The following is a 25123-nucleotide window of genomic DNA, read 5'->3' as shown; positions in this document are numbered from 1 at the left end:
CTGCCCGTAGCTGTCCAGGCCGCATTCCTCCATCCCGCTGACCGACTGGCTGCATTTCCCAACCAGGGCCCAGACATGCTAGCCCAGCGAGGCTAATTCTGTCTCTCTGAGCACCCTTCCAACCGCCTGTGACACGTGCATCCCCTTTCTGGAAGCCTGGCGCGGGACACTCTGTCCTCTCGCGTGCTGAGGGCCGGGAAGGCAGCGCCTCCCTCTCCTCAGAGCTGCCAGAGTCCTCTGTTTCGAGACATGAAGACGGGGACTTGGGTGGTCCCTCCGTACGTGCTGGCAAGAAGTGCCCACAGCCCAGCTGCACGGCCATATTGCAACCCCCTCCGGGCCCAGCAGACCCCATCCACTGCCTCCCTCTGCCTTCACTTTGGGGACGAGGTGGCGGTGACTTGGCCAGAACCCACTCGGGTGCCCTCGGCTCCACTGCGGCCCCCTTTGCCACTAGCGTCCTACTTTGAGAACGTGACAGCGATTGCACTTCGTAAGGTCGACCCTTCCCTGTGCCTTGCTCCACGGGGCTCCGCTCTCGCCCTGCGCCAACCCCCTCCACGCCCAGAATCCCAGCCGCTGTGCTGCCGCCCACCTGACAGCGGTGCCCCCACTTCCGAGGGGGGAGCGGGCGGTGACGATTCCTCAGCTCTTTCGTTAACAGAGCGTATGCATGCGATCGAGAGAATAAAACTCGCCGATCTTACGTGTACAGCTCAGGAAACTTTTACACAGGCGTCCACCTGTGTGATCGCCCGCCAAGTCAAAATGCCCTCAAGCCAATTCTCTCGTGGCCCCCACCCCGCCCCAGTCAGGGCCAGGAGGGACCACTGTTTGATCCCCATCAGCGCTGATTAGGACGGTGTGTTTCTGAACCTCATTTAAATGGAATCACATAGCATGTCCCTTTCTGGGTCTGGCTTCTCTCACTCAACATAACGTCTGTGAGATGCTTATTAAACGTTGCCGCTGGCACTCGGGGCCAGAGAATTTGGAGATTCCCACTCTAGGACACTGCTTGCGTTCCGAGGAGACACAGGAGCCCCGCTCGGCAGGGGACGAGGGGCAGAAGGGCTTGGCGGGCAGTGGGCCGCCCTCCGGTGCAGCTGGGGAAGCCCTTTCTTTGTCTGTTTGGCTCCGGGGGCTTGACTACCGATTCTAAGTCCGAGCAACCCGAACACAGTTATCAGGGCTCCTCCAAACACACAGTTTCTCTGCTGCCCAGTCAAAAACGGAGACGGAAGTTAGACAAAAACACCACGGCCAACGCACTTAGGGACATCTAGCTGATTCCAAGTTTAAAAAAAAAAAAAAAAAAGCGGATCCTCCCTCTCCTCCCTCAGGTATCCATCCTTATTCCCATCGTGAGACCAGATCAGACGCTGCAGCCCCCACCCTCTCCCGACAGCAAGAAAGGTGTCCGAGAGACCCCAGCCGGGCCTGGCCGACGGCCCACCACAGCCCCGCCCGGGGACATCACTATTTCTAACAGCTCATCTGAACAGCCGCGGATCCTTATGTCGCAGAGATGGGCAAGACAGGACGGGCAGCAAGGGATGAGTCAGGGAGGGAGCAGCGGCACCTCCCACCTCGGAGGTGGCTCACGTCCATTTCTCCCGGCCCCCCCTGGACAGGGGCCTGCTCCCCTGTGTGGGGGCGCAGGGGAGAAGAGTGGGGAGCAAGGCAACGAAGAGGCTCCGAGGAGCAAAACGAACCAACCTAAGACTGTCCGGTAACTCCTGTGGCCCAGAGCAACCCCCTGTTGCTCTGAGGAGAGGGCAGTGGGGAGGGGGTGGGCAAGGCTTCTGCTGCCCCTCCACACCCCAACTCTGCCCCAGACCCTGGCGGGGACGGACACACATTCTGACACTAATTGTGAAGCCCCTGTGGATTGCGAGGGAAATTCAATCCATATGTCTCTGATTCACTTATACTTAACTCATCAACATGTTGTTTTGTAAGAACTATTTCACGTCCAAGGGCCTTGTTTTAAGCAAGCTCTGAAAACCCTGTATTTTGGTCTTTGAAACAGGAAGTTGTACTGTGCCAAGAGAACAAGAACTTGAGCCCTGAAAGGTTCAAACTGGGTTCAAAGTTTCTGCTTCCCCAGAGGCCCCAACCAACTAGACGGTGTCCCACTGCCCCCTCAAGCCCCTGCACCACACTGAAAGCCAGAGAGCCTAACAGCAGCCAACCCCAGCCAGGAGGAGCCGGGAGGAAGAAGCAGGGCGGAGTTGTATTTGGGGCCAAACTCCCCTGTTCACAGCCAGGGCCGCAGAGGCCCACAGGCTGCGGGAGGGAGAGGAAGCGGGCCAGGCGTTCCGTTCTGCTCCATTAGAAGGAGCATCTCCACTCAAAACAGAAACCCTAGGAGCAGGTCCCTCTGGAAGTGACCTGGGGCCCCCAGTCGGAGCACAGCCGTGGGCTTTGGCAGGGGCCCCGGAGTGACAGCAAGCTCAGAAGATCCAAACCAGCTGGACGGAAGGACAGCACGCCGCCGCAGCTTCCCGGTGGCCCTGGCTCTGTCATCCCGTGCTGCCCTTCCTGCAGAGCACACCCACAGGCGCCCCTCTGCCCTCTGGTGCAGCGGAGCCAAAGGTCATCAGGGTGTCAGTAAGGGAGAGGGCTGGCTGCCCTAAACCTCGGCTCAGCCCTTCAGTGCCAGCGCAGATCCCGAGATGGGTGCACCACAGGCCACCACAAGCTCCCTTCAGCTTCTGGCCCGCCACGTCCCATTCTCAGCGAGAGGACTGCAGAGCCGCCAGCACGGGAGAGCCCGCTGTGAGGGTGCTCACAGGTGCACGCACAGCCCAGGTCAGATAGCCTGTATTTCATGGGCGACCATCCCTGACTGCAAGGGGAGAATTCGGCATGAATGCTCATGTTCACTAGCTCACAGGGTCCGAAGGGCCGAAAACAACATGGTCGACACCTGATAAAGCAGAGGGCCTTCCGGGCAGCGAGGCTCTGAGGCTCGTCCTCACTCGGAAACGGGCCTGCGGGGCAGCATCCCCAAGGAGAGGAGGGGGCTTTCACAGGCAGTGGCGCCCTGGCCAGCGGCACCATGGGGCCACTGTTGGTCCGTGTGTTCAAAACACTTCCCTTGAGGGCCTACTGTGTGCCAGCCCTGCCCTGGAAAGGCAGCGCTCTACACTGAGATGGACTGCAACTCCAAAAACACACTGATTTCAAAGACTCGGTACTTTAAAAAAAAGGATTTAAAACATCTCATTCATTTTTAAAACATGATGAAAAGACAATATTTTAGCTGACAGTATTTTGCATGTACAGGGTTAAATAAAATACACTCTCCAGGGCAGTGTCAGTCTCACAGGCGTACACGATGTCAGAACTTTATATTGGGCACGGGGAATCTTTCCAGGTTATCGTGTGCAAATCGGACCTCAACACATCTGTTAAAAAAAATTATCAGTGTGGAGCTGTGGGCCTCCGCAAAAGCCGTGAAACTGCCTGTGCCTCGATGTCCCCAAGTATAAAACTACTGTAATGGGAGCACCTGCCTGGGGGCTTGCTGTGAAGACAGACGGCAAAGCGCTTAATAATGATGATGGTGACGGCGATGACCAGAGCAAGAATAACCACAGCGGCAAGGCGAGTCACTAACTTCAGAGGCACGGCAGGTTTCCGCTCGTCCCACAGGGCCCCGGGCACCTGCCACAAGAAGACGGCTGTGGGCCTTCCGCCTGGGCCCCCGAACGGGACACACGAAGCACAGTGGTGGTGATGGTGCAGTATCAATAGCAATAACGTGGGAACAGGCGTAAGAGCATGTGGTAGTAGCAATACGAGAGGCGGGCAAAAGTAGGTCTGCAGGTGTAGTCCACATATGTAACAAAATAATTAACGAGTAATAAAACAAGAATAAACTCTGTTGCACAGACTCAGGACTGTGAACCTGCTTTTGCCCTCCCCTGTGATATACATGACGTCAGCATATATATAGGACGTGCATCAGCATACACGTCACCATAACCGTATAAAACTCAGTCACAAGAGTAAGGGACTGATGGTAACAGGGACAACCGTGGCGGAAGCCAGAGCACTGACAAGGGCTGCCAGGCCCAGCGTGGGCTGGGGAGTGCTGGCAGCCCCGGTGAGCTTGGGTTTCTCGTTCCGGGAACCAGCGGACACGGCCCCACCCCGTCTCAGAAGGCCCTGGGTAAGGCTAGCGAAGAAGGCGAGGATCTCCCAGGGCTCCACCCTGGCGTCCCCTCTTCCCAGCTGTGTGCCCCAGCCAGGCAGCCTCACATCCCTCCTCTCCCGCGCCTCCAGGGAGGAAACGCAGCCGGGTGTAGCACCACCGCTCAGGGAGACTCCAGGGCCCCGCGGGAACACACACAGGCTGCACTGAGCACAGTGCCCACCGCAGCTGACCAGGAAAGCTGGCTAGTTCGAGGTCCTCAGCCACCAGCGTCCGCAAAGCCAGCAAAGCTGAGGCCACGTGGGCCATGGCTGTGGGCTGAGTGACCTCTCAGCTGTCCTCAGTGTCCTGTGACGGAAGGAAGATGGCTCTGGAAAGCTACATTCAAATCCCGCTCTACCACTTCCTGGCCACCCATCGGGAGGCCAGCTGCTCAGCTTTCCTGAGCTCAGCTCCATTGCCTAAAAAATAACTGAATTACCAAGAGCCTCAAAAATTCTTATTGTTTAACCCGACCACGCCGTTTCCGAAAACGCAGCCCCGGGAAGTAATCAGAGACACACACGCAGATTTACACACCAAGACGTCCAGCGGCACATTTTGGAAATCGTGAACAACTGGGAATAATCAGAATACCTAACCTACAACATCAATTACATTATGATGCCTCCAAATGACGTAATATTGTTCAACTGTTGAAAACAAGTTGTCAAAGACTAAGCACTTGGAGGGAAGGTGGCGGTCTGCAGGCCCTGCGGGGGTGGGGGGCGGTGGAGGCTCATCAGAGGAACAAAAATGCCCAGCACTCCTGTCTGGGAGAAAGCTGCCCTCCGGCCCCCTCCTGTCAGCTCCTCCCCATTGGTTCCCGGGGCCTGCTGAGCCGTTGCCTCAGCCGGAGCCTGGGGGAGTGCAGTGCGTCTGAAGGCCTTTGATGAGTGACTCTGTGCTGGGGTGGGGAAGGCAGAGAGGAAGAAGCCAGGACCCTGCCAAGTGAGTCCCAGGCTGCCGCAGAAAACCACCACAGAGGCAGCTACCACCCATCCCACCAGGCAGCCCCCCAAGAGAGGAACCGGGACGTGGCCGCCTGGGCCGTGGGCTCGGGGAGTGCCGCGGAGAAAACCGCTGCCCACCTCACTCAGGGCATGCAGAGAGGGGGTCTCTAAGGGGTGCTCGCCGCAGACGCCTGCAGAGTTTACTCCCCGTGGTGCCCGGACCCTGCTGATGAGGTCTCCATCAAATTAACTGAATGAACAACCAGTCAGAACAAATGTTTTAGTCACTCGATTCGCAACGTTGTCGTTCAAGATACTGACTTCACCTTTCCAAGAATAATTATTCGAAGCTAAGAGAATAGGATCGTATTTGTTTTGCTGCCTCACTTACAGAGAGGAGAGCGATGATGCCCGTGACGTGGCAATAATAAATTGGTGAAAAATCACCTATTATTTACCCCTCCTTTATTTTTACACACCGTTGTTTAAATGCACTATTTTCCTGCTTGTTGTCCAGACTTTATGGGGCATAAAAAAAAGAACATTTCGTCCTCCAGCTGGGTGTTTTTTAAGTATTTTTATTAAATACGTTTTATTAAACCAATTAGAAAACAGTAGTAATAAAAATAGGTGACGTATAAAGAACCATGACACAGTGGATCCCTAGCCCTCCCAACCCACTTTAGGAGGAGCCGGTGTAGAAGGCGCGTAGGTCCCTGGGGCCCGGCCTGACTGCGCAGCTCTCTTTCTCTGGAAAGTGACACTCTCCTGAAGTTTGTGTTTATTATTCCCCCGTCTTCCTTCACGTTCTCCCCCATGCCTGCATCCTCACACACCAAAGTACACGTTTTTGAACGTTACATCAGTTTAATTCTCCTCAAATTTACTTTTCTAAGCTTAAATATCACTTTGTTGACCTCTCGATCATTGTATGTGATCACCTCGTTTCTATTCCCGAATACACAGAACTGCCGCAGCGCAGAAAAAGACCTGGCAGAATGTTCCCGACGTGTCGTTAAGATGAAGGAAAGAGTGGTTCAGGAAACCAGCCAGGTCCCTGTTAGGCCTCGGGCACCTGGGAGGAATCCCAGAAGGACGTTCCGCCCCTCGGACTCCAGCTCCAGCCCCGACTGCCTGCCTGTGAGCAGGACACAGCGTGCGCTCCTGGGCGTGTCCCTCCTCACGCCCGCCCACCTTCCCCCTCCCAGAGCCTGCGGCGGGGTGGCGTTAACAAGGCATCGGACCAGGATTCTCCCACCTCTAAAAAAAGATCAGCCAACCCCCACCACAGGAGGGCTGTCAAATCCTACACTCAGTCTCAGTGCCTCCTCTGTGATCTGTGACCCGGAGGAAAGCCACAGGCCTGCTTTCCCCTGAGGCGTTGGCCTTGAGACCCTGTCAGGGAGGGAGGCCATGGTAAGGTGGGAACTGGTTTTACTCCTACAGCTCATCCTGGTCAGAGAAAAGGCCAAGTAACCTGTGGAATAGATGCTTCCACGGGACCCTGGAAAGACCAGGAGGTCTGCTGAGAACCAGGACAGAAGAATGATGTCTTAAAGCTTGGGAAGGAATTGGCACGAACGTCAAATGCGCAGCCCTGACCAGTTGGCAGAGTGCTGAGAAGGGGGTTCAGTGCCCGAGGCCAGGCCCAGAGTATGGGATCTGTGAGTGACGCCTGGCAAGAGCAGTGGGGTGGAAACCGCATTTGTGACCTGCTGGGGCAGGTAGGTGTTCTGACTCTTGAACTCTTTGTCTCCAAGGCTCACCTGCCGAGTAAATGCCCCCACAGTTACGAGCAATTCCCGGTGTGTGCCCTGAAACACCACCCCTCTCTGTCCCACTCGAGAGAACAACCAGAGTGTAAGTTAGTGAAAGCACCATGAACCTGACCTGATTTATTTTTAAAAAGTAAACCTGTGAAAGTCGACATCTGAACGTCACTAACAAATTCTGGGCATCCCGTCTCAGCTCTAGGATGCTCCACCCCCACACCCCACCCCCGGCCTCGCGTGCACAGGCGCAGCAACACCCAGAAGCAGACGACCCTGCCCCCCAGGCAGCCAGCACCCCAGGTGAGACACCTCGGCAGTGTCAGCTTTTCAGGGCAGGGACACAGCTCTGCCATCAAAGCCTCTCCCTTTTTTTTCCCAACCTTTTACTGTGAAATGATTATAGACCCACCGTAAGTTGGAAAAAAAATAGAGAAAAGATCCCCAAACCCATGACCCAGCTTCCTCCCATGGTGAGATCCCAAGTAAGTGCAGTGCGTAATCAAACCCAGGAAACTGACTGGCACAGTCTCGCTCCGTTTCCACCACAAAGCCCAACCCCCCTTTTGCAGGGTTCACTTGGTCCCAGGCCAGTGGCCCAGCATTCACACCCTAAGAGCAACTTGACTTCCTGTTGGAGGATCACCTCTCTCCCACTGTGTGTACCCAAAGGGGGGACCTTCCATAAAGAAGCCACAGTGACCTTTCTCCCCGCCTGGTCTTTCTCCAAGTCTCCAATTTTGCATCAGAGGGGGGAAGGGGGACAACGATCACTTTTCCCTTCTTCTATCATCATATTGGGTGGCCAGGGGAACCTTCATCCTGGAACAAAGAGAGCAAGCGGGAGCAACCCGGCCTCAGCAATGAGGTGGCGGCCCAGCCAGGTGGCTGGTGGGGGATCAGAGAGAGCAGGTGCCCGCCCCAGGCCGCACAGCCATGCACGCCGGGGCGGCCGGAGAACCCGCACCTGCTTGGCACTTGTCCAATACACCTTCCACCAGCCCTGCTGGGCTGCTGCCCCTTGGGTCTGAATTTACCTTCCTGTAAGATGAGAGCAGAGCTGTACCTTTTCCCGTGGTTTGTACCGGGGTTGAGTTAAAATAGCTTCCTAAAGTACTTTAAGTTCATCAAAAAGAAGGGGTCCCATGAGTAGAAACCCTTCCCCCCCACCCACACACACACACACACACACACACTAGTCTTGCCTTTCTGCCTCCTAGGAGACCCCTAAAAGCATGCTGGTGGTCACTCTCTGAGCACTGACCACCTGGGGGTCACTGCCTTGAGTGTGTAATCTCAGCAAACNCTGAACGTCACTAACAAATTCTGGGCATCCCGTCTCAGCTCTAGGATGCTCCACCCCCACACCCCACCCCCGGCCTCGCGTGCACAGGCGCAGCAACACCCAGAAGCAGACGACCCTGCCCCCCAGGCAGCCAGCACCCCAGGTGAGACACCTCGGCAGTGTCAGCTTTTCAGGGCAGGGACACAGCTCTGCCATCAAAGCCTCTCCCTTTTTTTTCCCAACCTTTTACTGTGAAATGATTATAGACCCACCGTAAGTTGGAAAAAAAATAGAGAAAAGATCCCCAAACCCATGACCCAGCTTCCTCCCATGGTGAGATCCCAAGTAAGTGCAGTGCGTAATCAAACCCAGGAAACTGACTGGCACAGTCTCGCTCCGTTTCCACCACAAAGCCCAACCCCCCTTTTGCAGGGTTCACTTGGTCCCAGGCCAGTGGCCCAGCATTCACACCCTAAGAGCAACTTGACTTCCTGTTGGAGGATCACCTCTCTCCCACTGTGTGTACCCAAAGGGGGGACCTTCCATAAAGAAGCCACAGTGACCTTTCTCCCCGCCTGGTCTTTCTCCAAGTCTCCAATTTTGCATCAGAGGGGGGAAGGGGGACAACGATCACTTTTCCCTTCTTTTATCATCATATTGGTTGGCCAGGGGAACCTTGATCCTGGGACAAAGACAGCGAGCAGGAGCAACCCGGCCTCAGCAATGAGGTGGTGGCCCAGCCAGGTGGCTGGTGGGGGATCAGAGAGAGCAGGTGCCCGCCCCAGGCCGCACAGCCATCCACGCCGGGGCAGCCGGAGAACCGGCACCTGCTTGGCACTTGTCCAATACACCTTCCACCAGCCCTGCTGGGCTGCTGCCCCTTGGGTCTGAATTTACCTTCCTGTAAGATGAGAGCAGAGCTGTACCTTTCCCCGTGGTTTGTACCGGGGTTGAGTTAAAATAGCTTCATAAAGTACTTTAAGTTCATCAAAAAGAAGGGGTCCCATGAGCAGAAACCCTTCACACACACACACACACACACACACACACACACACACTAGTCTTGCCTTTCTGCCTCCTAGGAGACCCCTAAAAGCATGCCGGTGGTCACTCTCTGAGCACTGACCACCTGGGGGTCACTGTCTTGAGTGTGTAATCTCAGCAAACGCCCTAAAAACTCTCTCCAGCGGGCGCTGTCCACTCGCCATTACACAAAAGGACAACCGAAGTTCAGGGAGTCCAAGCAACTCGCCCAAGACACACAGGAAGCATCGGGTCTAGCCTCCCGTTCTAGCCCCAGCCTGGAGCCCGTGCCCACAGTCACCGCGTCCGAGGCCCGTCTCCTCTGCCAGCACATGCTGGTGTGTGCACATGCGTGTGACTGAGGACTCTGCCGGTAAGATCACACCTTTCATCCGAGTCCATCACAGCGTCCGCATCGCTTTCCGCGCATGCAGGAGCTGGGTCCCTGAAGGCCAGTTCAAACGGCCCACAGTGGGCGATCCGTAATTGCCAAGCATTGCAGCAGCCGCTGCCGCCGCTGACAGAAACAGGTCCTCTTGGCTGCTGCCCAGCCTTGAGTACCTGATGCTTCCGGAACAAAGCCAGGCGGCAAACACGCACAGGGGGAACCGCACGCAGCCGACCCGCCAAGCAGAGCTGGCCCGTGAATACACTCATTCTTACACTCATTCGCGTTTTGTGAATGAGCTTTCTGCCCCTTTGCCACGGATTCTCTAGGCAAACAAATTAACTTATGAATTAACCAAAGGAAATGGTATAATACATCCGCAACATGAAAAGAAGAAAAGCAGGCAAGAAAGAGAAATAAGCTTTGCAGAGTAATGGAAAAGCTAAAGAGGTGAGTCTAGTGAATGAGACAGAGAAACATTTAAGAAATATTAAGTGAAAGAGACGCGGCAAAAACTGTGTGGATTGTTCAAGACTGTCTTCATTTAATTAAACAGGCGCAAACTACGTGTGTGGACGCAGACGCTCAGGCACAGATCTCCAATCACACAGGTCTGCACGTGCATAAACCCACACGTGTGCACGTGCATTCACCTGTGATGTGCTAACAGGGGTAACTGCCAAGTAATAGAACTACCACTGATTTTTTTTTAGCATTTCCGACATTTTCTATGATGCAGACATGAGCCTTCCCGGAGCCGCCACAGGATGGGCACGCCAGTGTCTAGAGCCTTCGTTCATCCAGAAAGATTTCGGAGACAGGGGCAGCTGCCCGCCCACCCCGGGACTGTGTCCACTGGCTTCCCGGCCCCCTCAGGAAAGCCAGGCACCTGTCACAACCCCCCGGAAAGTCCCCCTTGGCCTCCCTGGCCCAACTGTGGCCCGGCCATTTAGGTCCAAGCCTTCCTGTTATGGAAGAGGAAAGTGAATCTCGTAAGGTATCCAGAGCCAAACTAGAGCACAGTCGGGGCTGGAACCCAGCTTCCCAGACCACCCCGTGACACTTCCCAAAATGAAAATCTCAGGGGTCAGGAAATAGACTGGGGGGTCCACCGCTGGACGGGAGAGTGTCTTGCTCGCAAAGCCCGGGGTGGCGGGCAGACCGACAGGCTCTGCCTCGTGTGCAGCCAGTGAGAGATGCAGGGCCCCGGGCCCGTTGAGGGACAGGGCACGTTTTGACAAGACTCCAGGGTGCTGTTCCTGTGCAGGCAAGTGTGAGCAGCTCTGAGCTGACCAGCCTCCCTCCAACCCACCGGCAGAGGCAGGCAGCAAGGACCCCTTCTTCCTGTGCCCACCCCACCCCACCGCATACTCTCCCCCAAACCAGCAGAGCACTTGGGAATCCACGGCAGTAAAAACAAAACAAAACAAAACCCCTCAACAGTGCTCCCATCTCTGCTCCTCCCCTCACCCACGGGGGCCCTTGTGAGGCCCTCGGATCTCTCCGCCAGGCAAACCGCTCCGGCGGCTGCCCGTGGAAGAACAGGTGGCAGACGACTGGCGAGGGCCCCAGCGAGCAGCGAGTGAGCTGGGTCACTAAATGCCGCAGGTGGACCGGGGTGGCCGCCGGCCCCCACACAGAGGGTAGGGAAAAGTGGGGTGCTCACTTGCCTCACAAAAGGAGTATGTCCTAGGAGGGGGAGAAAAGGGACGGAAATGGAAGGAGAGAGTGGCCTGGCCCAGCCCTGTGTCTCGGTGCTTCATCCTTAAGCCAGCGGTTTCCTGGCACTAAGCAAGTTGCTCGTCCTTCCTGAAGCTCACGTAAGAAACAGGGACACCCTGACCAGTGTGGCTCAGGGGTTGGGCATCATACTCCACAGCGAAAGGCCGCAGGTTCGATTCCCCGTCGGGGCACGTGCCTGGGCTGCAGGTTAAGGCCCTGGTCGGCAGGGTAACCGATGGATGTTTCTCTCTCACATTGATGTGTCTCTCCCTCTTTCTCCCTCCCTTCCCCCCCAAAGACAAATAAAGTCTTAGAAAGGGACAGTAATTTGTGCATCACACATGCATGGTGACAATCCAGTGAGAACACACAGATGAAGGACCAAGCACAGGGCCTGACACACACCGGGGTCCACGCACACAATGGCAGCCCTGCCCACCACAGCGCCCTCCCTCCCAACTCCTCACAGCCCACGGGGCTGTGCCCTGCCACAGGCAGGCGGGGACAGGCCCCTGGCTGCCCACTGCAATCACCTGGGTGGCTTCAGAAACTACCGCTATCGGAACCCAGTCCAGTGTGGGTCTGACCTCATTGTCTCACGGAGCAGCCCGGCATTTTGGTTTGTTTGTTTATTTTTAAAACCAAGGCTGCAAACCAGCTATAACGGGACCTGAGTTTTACTCACAGCGCATCTGAATGGAGCAAAAGTTTTAATTATTCCTCCCCTCACCACGCTCACTGACTGATTACTACATGGCTGGGGACTAAGCTAATTACTTTATATACATAATTTCATTTAATTCTCATAAAACCTGGCCTGGTAAGGATTATCCTTCTCATTTGTCAGCCGAACAAACGGAAACCCAGAATAGTTCATGAGTCACGTAAGTGCCGCCGCTTCCGAGCAGCAGAACCGGGATTGGGCCCCGGGCCCGTGGGGCTCTGAGCTGCAGTGAGCACCGGGAACAGGGGGTAGGGAAGAGGCCTCAGCAGCAGGGATGCAAGAAGAAGCCACCGACATACCCGATTCCGTACAAGGTGGTGGGCCAAGGAAGAGACGTGACGGGAAAGGAGACCCAATAAACGTGGTGTGAACGTAGAGAAAGACGTTGGGTGGGAGGAGGGAAGAGGAGAGCTGCAACTGGAGGAGAACACTGCCATCTCTATCTGACCGACACCGAAAGAGACTCTCCCAGGTCACACGTCCCCCATTACCATGGCAACACAACGGGGGGTGCTGGTGGCCAAGGAAAGAGTCCAGGTCCCAGCCCTTCAGGTGCAAAGCCCAAGGTGGCCAGAACACACCCACGCACCCATCTGCCTTAGGCCGCCCGCTGACATTCACCGTGCTGGTGAGCCTGTGCACCGGCTGAGGCCGGCACTTCCCTGACCCCTGGGCTAGGTTCTAGGGTGGGAAGGCCAGTCCCAGGGGCGCCCCTGCTCTGAGCGGCCAGGCAGGCGTGCTCAGGGTAGTGCAGACTCAGCTGAGGAAAACCCGGGAGCTCATGAAGCTGCACGGGGTGGCGGGGGGGGGACCCTTTGTGGCAGCCTGGGCACAGGCATGGTGGACTTAGCACCCAACACTGCAGAAGCGGAGGACGGGCCCACGGTAGGAGCAGACATCCTGTCACAAGGCGAGGTGGGTGCACGGAGGGGGGTGCAAGGACGCAGGCCACATTAGCAGGGGCTGTTGGGTGTTGGCAGTTCTCCTAAAATCAGGGGGATGCCTGGGTTGTCTGGGTACGGAGCAGGACACAGCAGATTTCCATTGCAAAGCCAACACTAACACCCGGCGGTGTACAAACACACCAAAAGGGCCAGAGCCAGAGGGGTGCAGGAGGTCTGGTAAGAGAGCCCTGGGGAGAAAGGAGAGCTGGGAGTAGCCAGAGACAGAGCGGGCCAGCTTCGGGAGCTGAAGGTGACAGGGACAGGGCTGGGATGAAGAGGGGACTGGAGAAGAAGAGGAAGGGGTCACAAATGCAGGGCTAAAATCTTGGACTTCAGGCCGTCCACTGAGACACAAACGATGGGCTAGGGGACCGCCCCCGAGCTCGGCGTGGGGCACGCTGGGCGGGGCGTGCATGGAAACGGCTGCGTGCCACCCATCTCTGACCCCCTCTGAGCCTGACCCAAGCCCTCCCATGGGAGGCGGCTATAAGCCACGACCTCAGGAGGAATCAGGAAACAGAGCCTCTGCAGGGCACGCCATGCTGCTCCTGGGAGTTGGGTACTTGGAGAGACGGCAGGACACGGCAGCAAGGAGAGCGAGTGCAGATTAAAGAGCCGGGACCAGGCCACAAAAGGCCCCATTAACCTGCCGCCGGGGTCCTCCCGAGGCCGGGTAAGTGACTTATTAACTGATAAGAAGAAGTGTGCGGCGGCTGGCAGGGAGTTTGCCACTGGTTCACGAGCAGGCAGGCGGCTCTCAGGGGCTGGCGGGAGCACAGGACCTTCTGCGACTCCCTGGATGGGGACCCTCGGGGGCTCCCGGCAGCCCTGGACGATCATGGCTCGCACCGCACAGCTGTGGAGGCAGACAGACCTGCTGACACAACCAGGGTCCTTGGAGGCCCAGTTAGCTGGTCCCCATGCCGAACACCCAGTGGCAGGGGCACCGGTGTCACAGGGAGCCGGGGCCGGGGATGTGCGGCTGCTGGCTGGCATGCTGTTGTTTTCGGCATGTGGCTTTTCTCCCCAGTCCAAACCGTGTTTTCTCACCCACGGGCATTTGGATCGCCCTACGTTGCTGCCCGTGGTTCCCAGGGCCACTCTTTGGACATCCGAATGCTTCTAGAGAGCTCACTGGAGGGAGCACACGCTGCCTGGGCACCACGGCCAAGTGGAAGTTCATTCCTGGGAAGGCAAGTGAGAGCCCCCAGGATGCACAGAAGACGGTGGGTGGTTCAGGGAAAGCAGGGCTGCAGCTCGCCTCGGGGGGTCGAACAGCACACTGGGCAGAGAGCACTGGGAGACAGTCAAGGTCGGCGGCCCCACCCTCCACCCCAATGTCCAATCCGGGGGCCACGATCCAGTAGGACGTCTGGATCAGGGAGGACATGCAATACTGGGACGTCTGATGAATAATAAAATAAAGGAAGCGTGTGAATTTCCTAAGAGTAAGAATTAGCATAGATCTGATTCTATTTCTAAGAACCCCTTTTGCTGTCCCCTGTCCTAGGAGTATTGTCCCTAGGTGTGAAACCGCAGCCAGGGCCAGCCCACACCCACACGCCTGGTCACACCCACGATGCATGCAGGGCCTGTGACTATCACACGCAGTGGGGCACAGATGGCTGAGAACACCCACACTGAGGTGTCGAAGGGCTGTCAGCCCTGCAGGGACCAGGGACGACGACATGGACTAGAACAGTGGTACTCCACGGTCAAAATCAAAATGGATCAGCGTGGCCATCCTTGGCCTGGCTGAACAGGATGCAGGGGCCTGCCAGAAACAGCCAGTGAGCGGGCGGCCACAGAGGAAAACACTTTGTAGCAGACGAAAGCCAGGGATTCCCCCTTCAAACAGAAGAGTCAGTGCTGGAGACCAGCAGGTGCCCCGGCACGAGAGAGTGAGAGCGAGAGCAAGAGCGAGAGTGAGAGCGAGAGAGAGAGAGCGAGAGAGAGAGAGAGAGAGCAGTCCAGCCTTCACACAACCCGTGGGGGCAGTGTGGGATGTCTAGGACCGTCCACTGCACGGCTGCAAAGCCCCCACAGAGACCGCACCAGAGACACACACCCCATACCCCAGATTTCTCCTCAGAGGCCTGGGCGCCGCATTCCAGCACTGAGTCAGCACGCAGGCCACGCCACGGCACCATCTGCAGCCAGAAACCCGAAGTCCAGAGCGGAGGAGGAGCAGCAGGAGGCTGTGGGCTTCCGTTAGTCTGTGTCCTGCCTGTGGACTGGCCACAGGCCGCACCTGTTTACCTCAGACTTGAGCGAATGCTAGAAGTTTTCTTTGGGTGGGGGCCTCTGCCAAGAGGGAAAAGAAGGAAAAGCCCCAAAAGAGGGAAAGTTCGTTAGGGGAATGAAAGGCCCTGAGGACAGTGATGCAGGACGTGAACCCAGAAACCCCTCTCGGGAGTGAGCCCAGACAGGCCCCTCCCACCAGGAGTCCCAAGTGCAAGTGCAGGATCCCTACTGGGGCCAGAGGAGCCTTCGTCCCTTCTGGGCTCCATTCAGAGGAGGAGAGAAAAAAAGAAGACGAGGACAGAAGACTGGACGAACTGCAGGAAGCCAGGACACCCAAGCCCTGCCCCCAGTTTCCCTTCTGCCTTGCCCTGCCCTGGACTTCTGGCCCCCACGGGGCAAAAGAAGCTCTCTTATCTAAGCGGCACCAACCATGCCCCCCTTCTCCCCGGCGTGTGAACATGTCCACACCATGTTCCTCGCACCAAACCCCTGCTCCGTGCTCCCAGCTACAGACACTCAGATACTCCCCTCTCCCCCAGCCGAGGAAGAAATGAGTCTTAGCATCGGACCCACCCCACTGCCATCCAGCTGGACTGGAGGAAAGCCCGGCCAGCCCACGCTCTCGGGCAGGGAGAGAGCGCCGAATGGCTCCTCCCCCAGCAGTCACCCCAGAGAGGTAACAAGACACTGGACGCCAGCGGCAGCCCCTGAGATCTCCTGGCAGGAGCCAGTCCCTCCAAATCAAGACTCTGGCAGGATGCTCCAAACCACGCAGAGGACAGTTACCATCTGTTTGTGGGGAATATGTTAACAACCCCCAGTTGTCACCAAATGGGCCACCACTTCACTGTGAGAGCCTCTCAACCGGGGCTCACTCCCAGGGCAGCTGTCCCGCAGTGCCCTGTCCCGCAGTGCCCTTCCGGCCGGCACACCTCCCGCCCCAAGGAGGGGGAGCAGGCCGGAGCTCAGGAGCCCGACCAGCAGTTCCCAGCTCCGCTCCTTTCCCAGCCTGCCGGCTTGCCTTGCAGTGACCTGTTCAGCTTCATCAGGAGCAGAAAGTGCCTGCGCAGAAACTCCAGCTTCTGGGAGGCCAGGCAGCCAGCCGCCCCGTGTTTGGTGCCTTTTTGTGCTCCTTTGGGTGTTCTGAACTTATGGGGGGGGGGCGGCAGTCACAAACCCTTTAAGGGTATAAGAAAAGCTGTGACCTAGTTCCATTCCAAACTCCCCACTCTGCCCGCTGTGTGCAAATACTCAAAACATTTGCATGGGAGCTCAGGGGACCACTGTCCCTGCGAATCTCATGCACACACCCACCTCGTGGTCCCAGAGCCCCAGGGCCGGGACCCTCACCCCGGACCCCAGTTCCTGTGTGGAAGCATGGAAGTTCACCTTTCAGGACCCCCTGACCCCCCAGGAGGCCCCACCCTGACTGCAGCTTAGCCGCCCTGCGGCCTGTTGAACCCTCCACCACCCCACCCTCCGTCTCCTGCCTCACATGAGCCATAAACGCAAACCCAGCTGGGGGGTAGATCTTGAAATTCAAGTTTCTGAGATTCAAGGCAGCGGGGACCCAGCCTCCTCTGAGCCATTTAGTCAGACCCGTCCTCGAGAACAGTAGGTGGATGCTGATTCATCGCCCCCACCCCGGCCCCTCGGTGTAGATCCACTCCCACCCCCACACCGGCCATGGACGGGTTGAGTGCTGTGTGCCCTGGGAGGCAGCCAGCGGACGCAGCCACCGTGCTGCTCTCGGCAGCCGANCCACCCTCCGTCTCCTGCCTCACATGAGCCATAAACGCAAACCCAGCTGGGGGGTAGATCTTGAAATTCAAGTTTCTGAGATTCAAGGCAGCGGGGACCCAGCCTCCTCTGAGCCATTTAGTCAGACCCATCTGCGAGAACAGTAGGTGGATGCTGATTCATCGCCCCCCCCCCTCGGTGTAGATCCACTCCCACCCCCACGCCGGCCATGGACGGGTTGAGTGCTGTGGGCCCTGGGAGGCAGCCAGCGGACGCAGCCACCGTGCTGCTCTCGGCAGCCGACCCGGGCTCTGCGTGGAGCTGCGTGCTGAGATACCACTGGGCCGGCGACTTCTCGGGGCCGGACCCCACCCTCCACCCACCCCTGCACCGACCTTCTCATCACAAGCCCAAGCTTGGGCACAGCAAGACCCACGGGTGCAGCAAGAACAGAACCCACTCACTCCAGCCAGGAGCCCCTCCTTCACCCGTCCACAGTGAGAAGAATCTTAAGTCCTCTTCACGTGCCCTCAAACCCACATTCCTCCCCAGATGATCCTCGCCACACCCGCCCAGCTAGGAAGCGTTTTCAGCAACACTGCATGGCCCCCAGCTCAGTCCCCACAGGCACCAGCCCAGGGTCCAATCCATCATCACCCACTGCAAAGGTGCAGACGGGAGGGGGCCCTCGGGGAGCCCAGGGTCGGGGTGCAAACAGCATCGCGCCATCGCAAAGAGCCTCGTGGCCCCAAGGGGACCCTTGCCGGTGGAGGGCCCGCCTTACCCTTCATCCCGAACTTGGACCGTCGACCGTACTTGTTGATCATGATGAAAAGAACCACCAGCAGGACGCAGGCGAAGGCGGCAAGCCCGACAGCGATGGACACCTGCAAGGGGCCAACGCGAGAGTCAGCGCAGGCCCTGTGTCCCTTGGGGGCCGCATGGGCCCACACGAGGCGGGCCCTGTGGCCGGAGCGGCGGCGGCCCTCTCAGCACTCGGCCTCTGAGTGACGCCTTTAGAAGTAATCAGTGAGGCCCCGGGACCACCAAGGCAACCAACCACCCAGCCGGCTCCGAGCAGTCCCCAGACGCAGGGTCCAAGCCCCTCTCCATGGGGCCGCCCAACAGAGGCGACAGGGGCCTAGAGAGGCTTCCTCCTCTCCTTTTGTCGTCCTTTTAATTAGCAAGCAGATCCTGCACATCCGCATTGGAGTTCTTTAGAAAATATTCTTACCCTGGAAGTTCTGAGAGATCTGATCTGGACTCCAAAAAGACCCCTCTCCTCTCCTCCCAACGAGAAACCTCAGGCTCTGACGGGGGGGGGGGGGGGGGGGNGGGGGGGGTAAATGCTTGCACACAGGGCTCGAAACAGCCACCCGGGCAGATGCTCTGGGGGGCGGACTTTGCATAAACGTGTACAGAGAGCAGCCCCTCAGAATCAAGGTCCTGTCAGGTTCCCAACAGGGCGGGCGTTTTCCCGAGCCCCAGGGCTTGGAGCAGACCCTCAAAGTCTACCTCGGGCGAGGAATTGTTCTCGTCAAACAAGGAAGGGCTCACCCGCCTGGAAGGAGCTCCCTCAACCCGGCTTCTGTCTGCTGAGAATACCAGGGTCCCCAGGAAGGGCACACTGGAGAACGCTAGCTGCTCAAGTGAAGTCTGACCATTCCCTCCTCTTAACCAAGGAGTTACTCACCCCGAAAGTGTCTTCCTCTGGTTTGTGGGTCACAGTGATAGGCGGTGTGGGGCTCACTTCATAGACTGAAAACCAAACAGAAGAGGAGGAGGGGTTGGCTTGCTGGCTAGGAGGAGCTCCGAGCCAACTTCCCCCCACACCCGCCGCCCTAAGCCTCCAGGCCCGGGAGAGTACCCCCATGAAGCCAGACTCTGACTGCCTGCCCCCACCCCCACCCCGGGGACCTGCCCCCGCTGGCGGTCACGTGGCCGACCGGTCTCTGCTGCAGGCTCTCCCTCCACTCCCCGAGTCAAGGATGCAGACCCAGGAGGCGTGGGGTGCCCCCTCTCGGCCCACGAGCATTCCCCTAACGCGGATTTCCAAACACACTGGCAGCAGGCCCCTGGGCCTGGCACACACCCGCTTCCCAGCAGGTGGGGACCCAGGTGTCACTCTGTCCTCCATCTGGAGTCACCTACTTGGCCAGAGGCGACCCAGTTCAGAGTCCTCTGGAAGAATGGCAAGTCCTCTGAGACCGAGGACAAGTAAAGAACCGCAGCTGGAGTCCATGTTGGGGCCCAACGGCACGGGGTGCCCCAAACAGGACTGTCTGTGCTGGCGCCAGTCCCCTCCCATAGGGACCAGAGGAAAACCCACAGACAGGTTTCCCACAGCCCATGAATGACACGCCGAACCCTTTCAGTCCCAAGTCACACGTGAACCAAGTCTCAGTGACCCTCTGAGACATGCTGGCCTCTCAGGAGACCCTGTCAGTCACAGCTGCGCACCAGGTGGAGCCTGGCCACGTCTGGGGCCTCGGGGCAGGTGGGAAGCACAGCGGGGTCCGGGCTGCGGGTTCTCTCCACAAGAACAGCCAAGATGGCCAACAAGGGTCTCTCTATGGGGCGTGCGTGACCCCACATGCCCCCTTTCAACAGGCTCTGGCCTTAGAAACCACCTCCCCCCAAGGGAAACTGAGGCACAGAGCTGCTGCCCAAGAGGCCTGGGCTTGGAACAGCCCGAGAAGTATCTCTACTCTCCAGTTCCCTCTCCCGGCTCTCGGCTGCCCGGGGTCGGGGCCAGCGGTGGACTAGGGGAGACGGCTGTCTGGGCTCAGCAGTTACCAGAAGCGTCAGGACAGATAGGCTTCAAAGCAAAAGGTAGAGCAGACTTACTAGAGACAAAGTTGTCCGTGCTTTCTGCAAAAGAGACAAAGAGACAATTAACCGACGTAATGCAAGACGACTTACTAGAGACAAAGTTGTCCGTGCTTTCTGCAAAAGAGACAAAGAGACAATTAACCGACGTAATGCAAGACAGAAGGCGTGCACTGTGTTCTTCACAGCCAGGCCCTCGCCCACCCCCGTGACCCCGCGTCACCCCAGCAACTGAAAACTGAAGTCCTTGGCATATCACCTTTCCCCCGCTCTCCACCACCTCTTTAGGAGGGTGGTCCTCCAAATGCAGACGGAATGAGAGAAAGTTCCCGATTTCAAGAGAAGAGGCCCGGCCCACCTGGGGCCTAGAAAGCAGACTATGGGTTGAGGAATTAAATCTAAGACACGATGTCTCACCGACAATCCACCCTCCTTTGGGTCACTGGAGTGCCAGGGGTCCCGGGGGTACCTGAGACCCCGAGGAGATGCTGCAGGGTGAGCCTGGACCTCCCTGAGAATGCCAGCAATGACCTCAAGACAAAGTTCCTCGAACTGCTATGTATAGGTTATGCTGTAGGTCACTGGGACATGCTCGGGGCCCCTCCACAACTGACCGGCCCCTGGGCAACCCCGAGTGACTTGCTGTCTGGCCTCTGGCAATGGCTCACAGAAGGGCGATGGCTTGGCCTCACTAGATGCAGATTCCAAGCCAGGGGCTGTGCTAAACGCGTCCTGTAATGTACCACTCCATCCCTATAACTGTCCTAGGTGGCATTATCCCCAATCAACAGATAAGGAGACCGGCTGACAGAGATTAAGAAACTAACGGGCTCTCACTCATCAAAAACTGGATTGGAATTTCCGTCTCTGTTCCAAGCTTCAGTGGGAAACGGAATCACTCAGAGGGTTCCCCAGTGAAAGAAACGGGGGCCCCTCAGAGAAGTACCTACTCCCGGGGTGGGGTGGGGGCTGGAAAAGTACAAGATGTGCCTGGCGCATTCACTGGCACCAGAACGTGAGACTGTGCCCATACATTAGGGGGGTGCAGAGAAAGGACACAGGTGCCAACGCGAAGGGGTCCCCAGTGGCCAAAGCTGGGACAATTTGAGCAAGAAAATAATGATGAATTATACCCGCCCGAAATGTGCAGGTTGCAGCGCTGACCCCCAGGACATCAGAACGTGACCGTATCTGGAAATGGAGTCTTTAAAGGGGAGAGAAAGAGTTAAAGTGAAGTTAGGAAGACAGGCGATAACCCAATACCGGCGGGGTTAGGAGCCAGGCACCCAGAGCAAGGCCATGTGAGGACACAGGAAGGGGACGCAAGCCAAGGAGAGCGGCCTGGGGAGGAACCAGCCCTGCTGACACCTTGACCTCAGACTTCTAACCTCCGGGTCTGTGAGAAAGTAAGTTTCTGTGGTTTCAGCCACCTGCCTCTGGCACTCGGTTCGGTGCCCCACACCTGAGTTAGAAGCCTTAGGACAAATGAAATAAATACCCAGGAGTCCATACCAAGGTGAGATAAATAATTGAATAGATGAATTGGGAAGAAGGGGCAGCTCTTCCTTACAGTAGAATTCCAATAAATAAATGGAGAAGGAAGGAGGAGGACAGTAAAAACCGACACTCAACACACGCCCCAGTAGTGATTGCTCCAGGCAAGAATCATCAATGAACGCTAAAATTACCCTGTGAAAGGGTGGTGAAAACAAGCTATTTACAAAAGTCCCAAACACTGTACCTACTTATGACAAAGGAAAAACCCATCACCTTGTCCCAGAGAAACCTGGCTGGCTCACCCTGACCAAGTGATCAGGTCACATCACCAGGCCACTGGATGGCGAGTCAGACCCAGAGGGCGCTGCACCCCTGCTGTGACGATGACAATGTCGCCAAAAGCTTGAAAGCGANCAGTAAAAACCGACACTCAACACACGCCCCAGTAGTGATTGCTCCAGGCAAGAATCATCAATGAACGCTAAAATTACCCTGTGAAAGGGTGGTGAAAACAAGCTATTTACAAAAGTCCCAAACACTGTACCTACTTATGACAAAGGAAAAACCCATCACCTTGTCCCGGAGAAACCTGGCTGGCTCACCCTGACCAAGTGATCAGGTCACATCACCAGGCCACTGGATGGCCAGTCAGACCCAGAGGGCGCTGCACCCCTGCTGTGACGGTGACAATGTCGCCAAAAGCTTGAAAGCGACCCCAGGCAAACCCACACTGAGAGACAGCCTGGGGCACAACCAGTGAGCATTCAACAAAAATGTGCTGAGACCAAAAACTGTGGGAGACCAAGGAAGACTGGGGACTGTCCCAGATTTAAAGACAACAAGGTGACAGGGAAACAGCGCAATGTGAAGTCCCGGACTGGGTGCCGGGGAAGAAGGAGGCAGCTCTGGGCCACTGATAAAATTTAAATAAAGTCTGCAGATTCGACACGGCGTCGCATCACTGTCAGTACCTCATGGTTATGTAAGATGCTAACATTTGGGGAAGCACGGTGGAGGGTACAAGAAGTTCTTTGTGCTATTTCGTAACTTTGGGGGGAGGTAAATGTCAAACTACTCCAAAAAGAAAAGTTAAATATCTTTTTAAATGTTTTAAAAGTGAAACATAGATTACTGCCCACCCACCCCGCCACACACAGTTTCTGACTCAAGGGGTCTCGGCGGGTCTGGAGAACCTCATTTCCAATCAGCTTTCAGCCAATGTGGATGCCGCTGGTCCCTTTGAGAACCACTGCACCGTGCCTCACGGGGAAAGATCAGAACTCACTCAGTCACCCACCCATCCACCCATCCACCCATCCACTCAGTACGGCCACCAGGAGAACCGAAGGTCAATTCATTGAAGAGCCCCAATGTGTGATAACAATCATAATGCAGTGGTATAATTATAAGTAATTATAATTACATTTTATAGGCTAGATAATGATACTTATAATATATGTGGCCCAGGCCCCTGGGCGGGTGGGGCAGCACACGGCCTTGGAGCTCCATCTGTCTGCTCTCAGAACCCTGTTCTCAACGCCAGCACTCTGCGTGTGGGGGTGGGAGGGGCCACGTGGTAACTGCGGGAACTGTGGTGTCCCCTCAGCCTCACGGCAGGAGGGAGGAGCAGGAACCCACAGACGGCCTCTGGATCCGGGGCGCGGCAGGTGTGCGGCTTACTGACGGCCTGCTCCCCTGGATAATTTACTGTGCCTGGACACTTGTCTTTTCCCGGTCACTGCCTTTTCATCGTCCTCCACTTCCTTCGGTCTTTCAAAATAAATAAACCTTCGCATAGGGCGGCCCTGGCAGGCCACGGATGGGCCTGAGGACACCACTGCAGGCGAGTCTGCCTTCCCTCCTGTGTCCTGGCAACTGAGCCACCAAATGCCACAGCAGCCACAGGTCACAGCCACGGCCGCATCTGAGCCCTGCAGGGGGACTTGTAAAAGCAGAGGCCCCTCCCCGAGTTTCCGATTCCACAGAGCTGGGGTGCTCCAGAATCTGACTTCTGGCACGGGCTGGCCTGGGGACGCCCCAGGGAAGTGCCAGCCTGAGGAGAGGTGGCCAGGGCACAGCGGTGTCCGGAGCAGGTGAGAAGGGGCTGCTGTGTCTCCCAGGGACAGAGGTCGCATCCATGGGGCCAGGAGGGTGGGCGGAGCTGCTCCCTCCCGCAGGGGGCAGGGCCAAAGAGAGCCTGTGCCCACCCAGGCCTTCCACTGTCCCTGGCCCTCCAGACCCCCTGTGCAGAGGGGCCCAGCATGGCCCTCCCTCCCTTCTGAGCATTCTAGGCCCCAGGAGCTGCCCTTTAGAAATAGGGGGCTTCACCCCTTGCCCACAAGGGAGTGTAGAGTGACCACCTAGCAGAACTCATTCTCTAATCACAAGGAGGGGAAAAGCCCAGGCAAAGGGCCATGCCAGCCCTTGATGCCCACAAGGGCCATGCTCACGCTGTGGCCATGACAGCACAGCATTGTGCACCTGAGGGCCATACTCCCACCCCACCGTGTGGCCAGGGCTGCCCGCCTCCCGAAACAGCCTGGCAGGGCCCACCTGCAAAGTCCCTGAGACCTCTGACCTGGCACACCAGGGACAACCCCCAACAGGTGACCAGGGTCTCGGACGTCAGCAGGCCGGAGCCTCCCCTGAGCTCCCTCACGCCCTGGGCGGCAGTGGCGAGGAGGAAGCTCCCCACGCAGCCTCACGTCCCCCAAGTCTCGCTCTCAGAGCAGCCACTCAGACAAGACCTCAGAGTCTGGGGGCGGGGTCTGCACTGAGATAAGCGAGGCCCCAGACCTCTGTGGATGCAGAGTCGCCTTCACACGAGGGGTTGCTGCATAGTGCCAGTTCTGTGTCTCTCTCTCCTCTCTCCCTCCCTTCCTCCCTCTCTCTTTTTCTGTCCCTCATCTCATCAGAACCCCCAGTTTCTGGGGACTAAAGGCCAAGAGTTCATCCAGCTGGTCCCCAGCAGGAATCGCCAGGCCATCAAAGACCCATGGCCTCATCAGCGGAAACCTGCCGACTGCCGGGCCCGCCACGAGATGCGGCCACCACCTGCTCTAAACTCTCTGGGTGTTCTCTTCTCCTCCAACCTCAGGAAGGAACTTGAAACGTCCTAGCCCAGACAGAGGCAGGCAGGAGCCCCTCCGGACACTCAGACAAAGTTCTGCCATTGCTACAGTCGCTGCCCTGGTGCAGCTACCATCAGCCACATCACAGCAGAGGACATCAGCTGTCGCCCATCAGCTCAGCACGGCATGAGAGAAAGAGGCAAGGAGCGACACACATGGGCCTGGAAGCCCGGACCCTGCCCCGGCCGCGCTACTGACCAGCACCAACGAGGAGGTCAGGCTCACTCCCTGTCCAGTGCTCAGGGAAGCCGGAACGGCGCTGGAATCCCTCGAAGTGGACAGCCACGGAGCCATCACTGTGCACCATAGCCTGTGTGGCACCTGCTTTACATACCTGAAGTCACTTCAAAGCCACCAGATCCTAATAAGAGCAGTGCAACTGTGCCCATTTCACAGACGAGGAAACCGAGGATCCGAAAAGCAAACTATCGTGCCCAGGGTCTCCCGACGAAGAAAAGCCTGGGTCAAGAGTCCCTGCCCTTCCTGTCCAACTCTCAAGTCCCCGCTTTCTCCACGGCACACGCTGTGCCCTCACCGGCACAACTGCACACTTCCGGGGCGGGGGGGCTTGGTTTTCGCTGTGACAGCTATTGGAAACCAGAGACCCTACCTAGCTGATGGCAGGAACCGCTGGGGTGGCTGACTGGTGACTCAAGGCGACAGGGTCAACATC

At 57.3% G+C, this 25123-nt stretch overlaps 1 protein-coding gene across 3 annotated transcripts in view; it reads right to left on the bottom strand.

Annotated features, from left to right (window-relative positions):
• NTRK3 (neurotrophic receptor tyrosine kinase 3) overlaps window positions 1-25123 on the bottom strand; it is a 269649-nt gene that overhangs the window by 158026 nt on the left and 86500 nt on the right. For all 3 annotated transcript variants that reach the window (XM_037053666.1, XM_037053667.1, XM_037053668.1), the window contains exons 9-11: window positions 19916-19939; window positions 18687-18751; window positions 17778-17880 (exon numbers count right to left, since the gene is read on the bottom strand). In XM_037053666.1, coding sequence (XP_036909561.1) covers window positions 17778-17880; window positions 18687-18751; window positions 19916-19939 — 192 coding nt within the window. The remainder of the gene's footprint in view (window positions 1-17777; window positions 17881-18686; window positions 18752-19915; window positions 19940-25123) is intronic.

The sequence above is a fragment of the Sturnira hondurensis genome, unplaced genomic scaffold (assembly GCF_014824575.4).
Source record: "Sturnira hondurensis isolate 20B ecotype Veracruz unplaced genomic scaffold, ASM1482457v3 Scaffold0007865, whole genome shotgun sequence".
NCBI classification, from domain to species: domain Eukaryota; kingdom Metazoa; phylum Chordata; class Mammalia; order Chiroptera; family Phyllostomidae; genus Sturnira; species Sturnira hondurensis.
The sequence above is the reverse complement of the archived record's forward strand: the minus strand, read 5'-3'. Positions and strand labels throughout refer to the sequence as shown.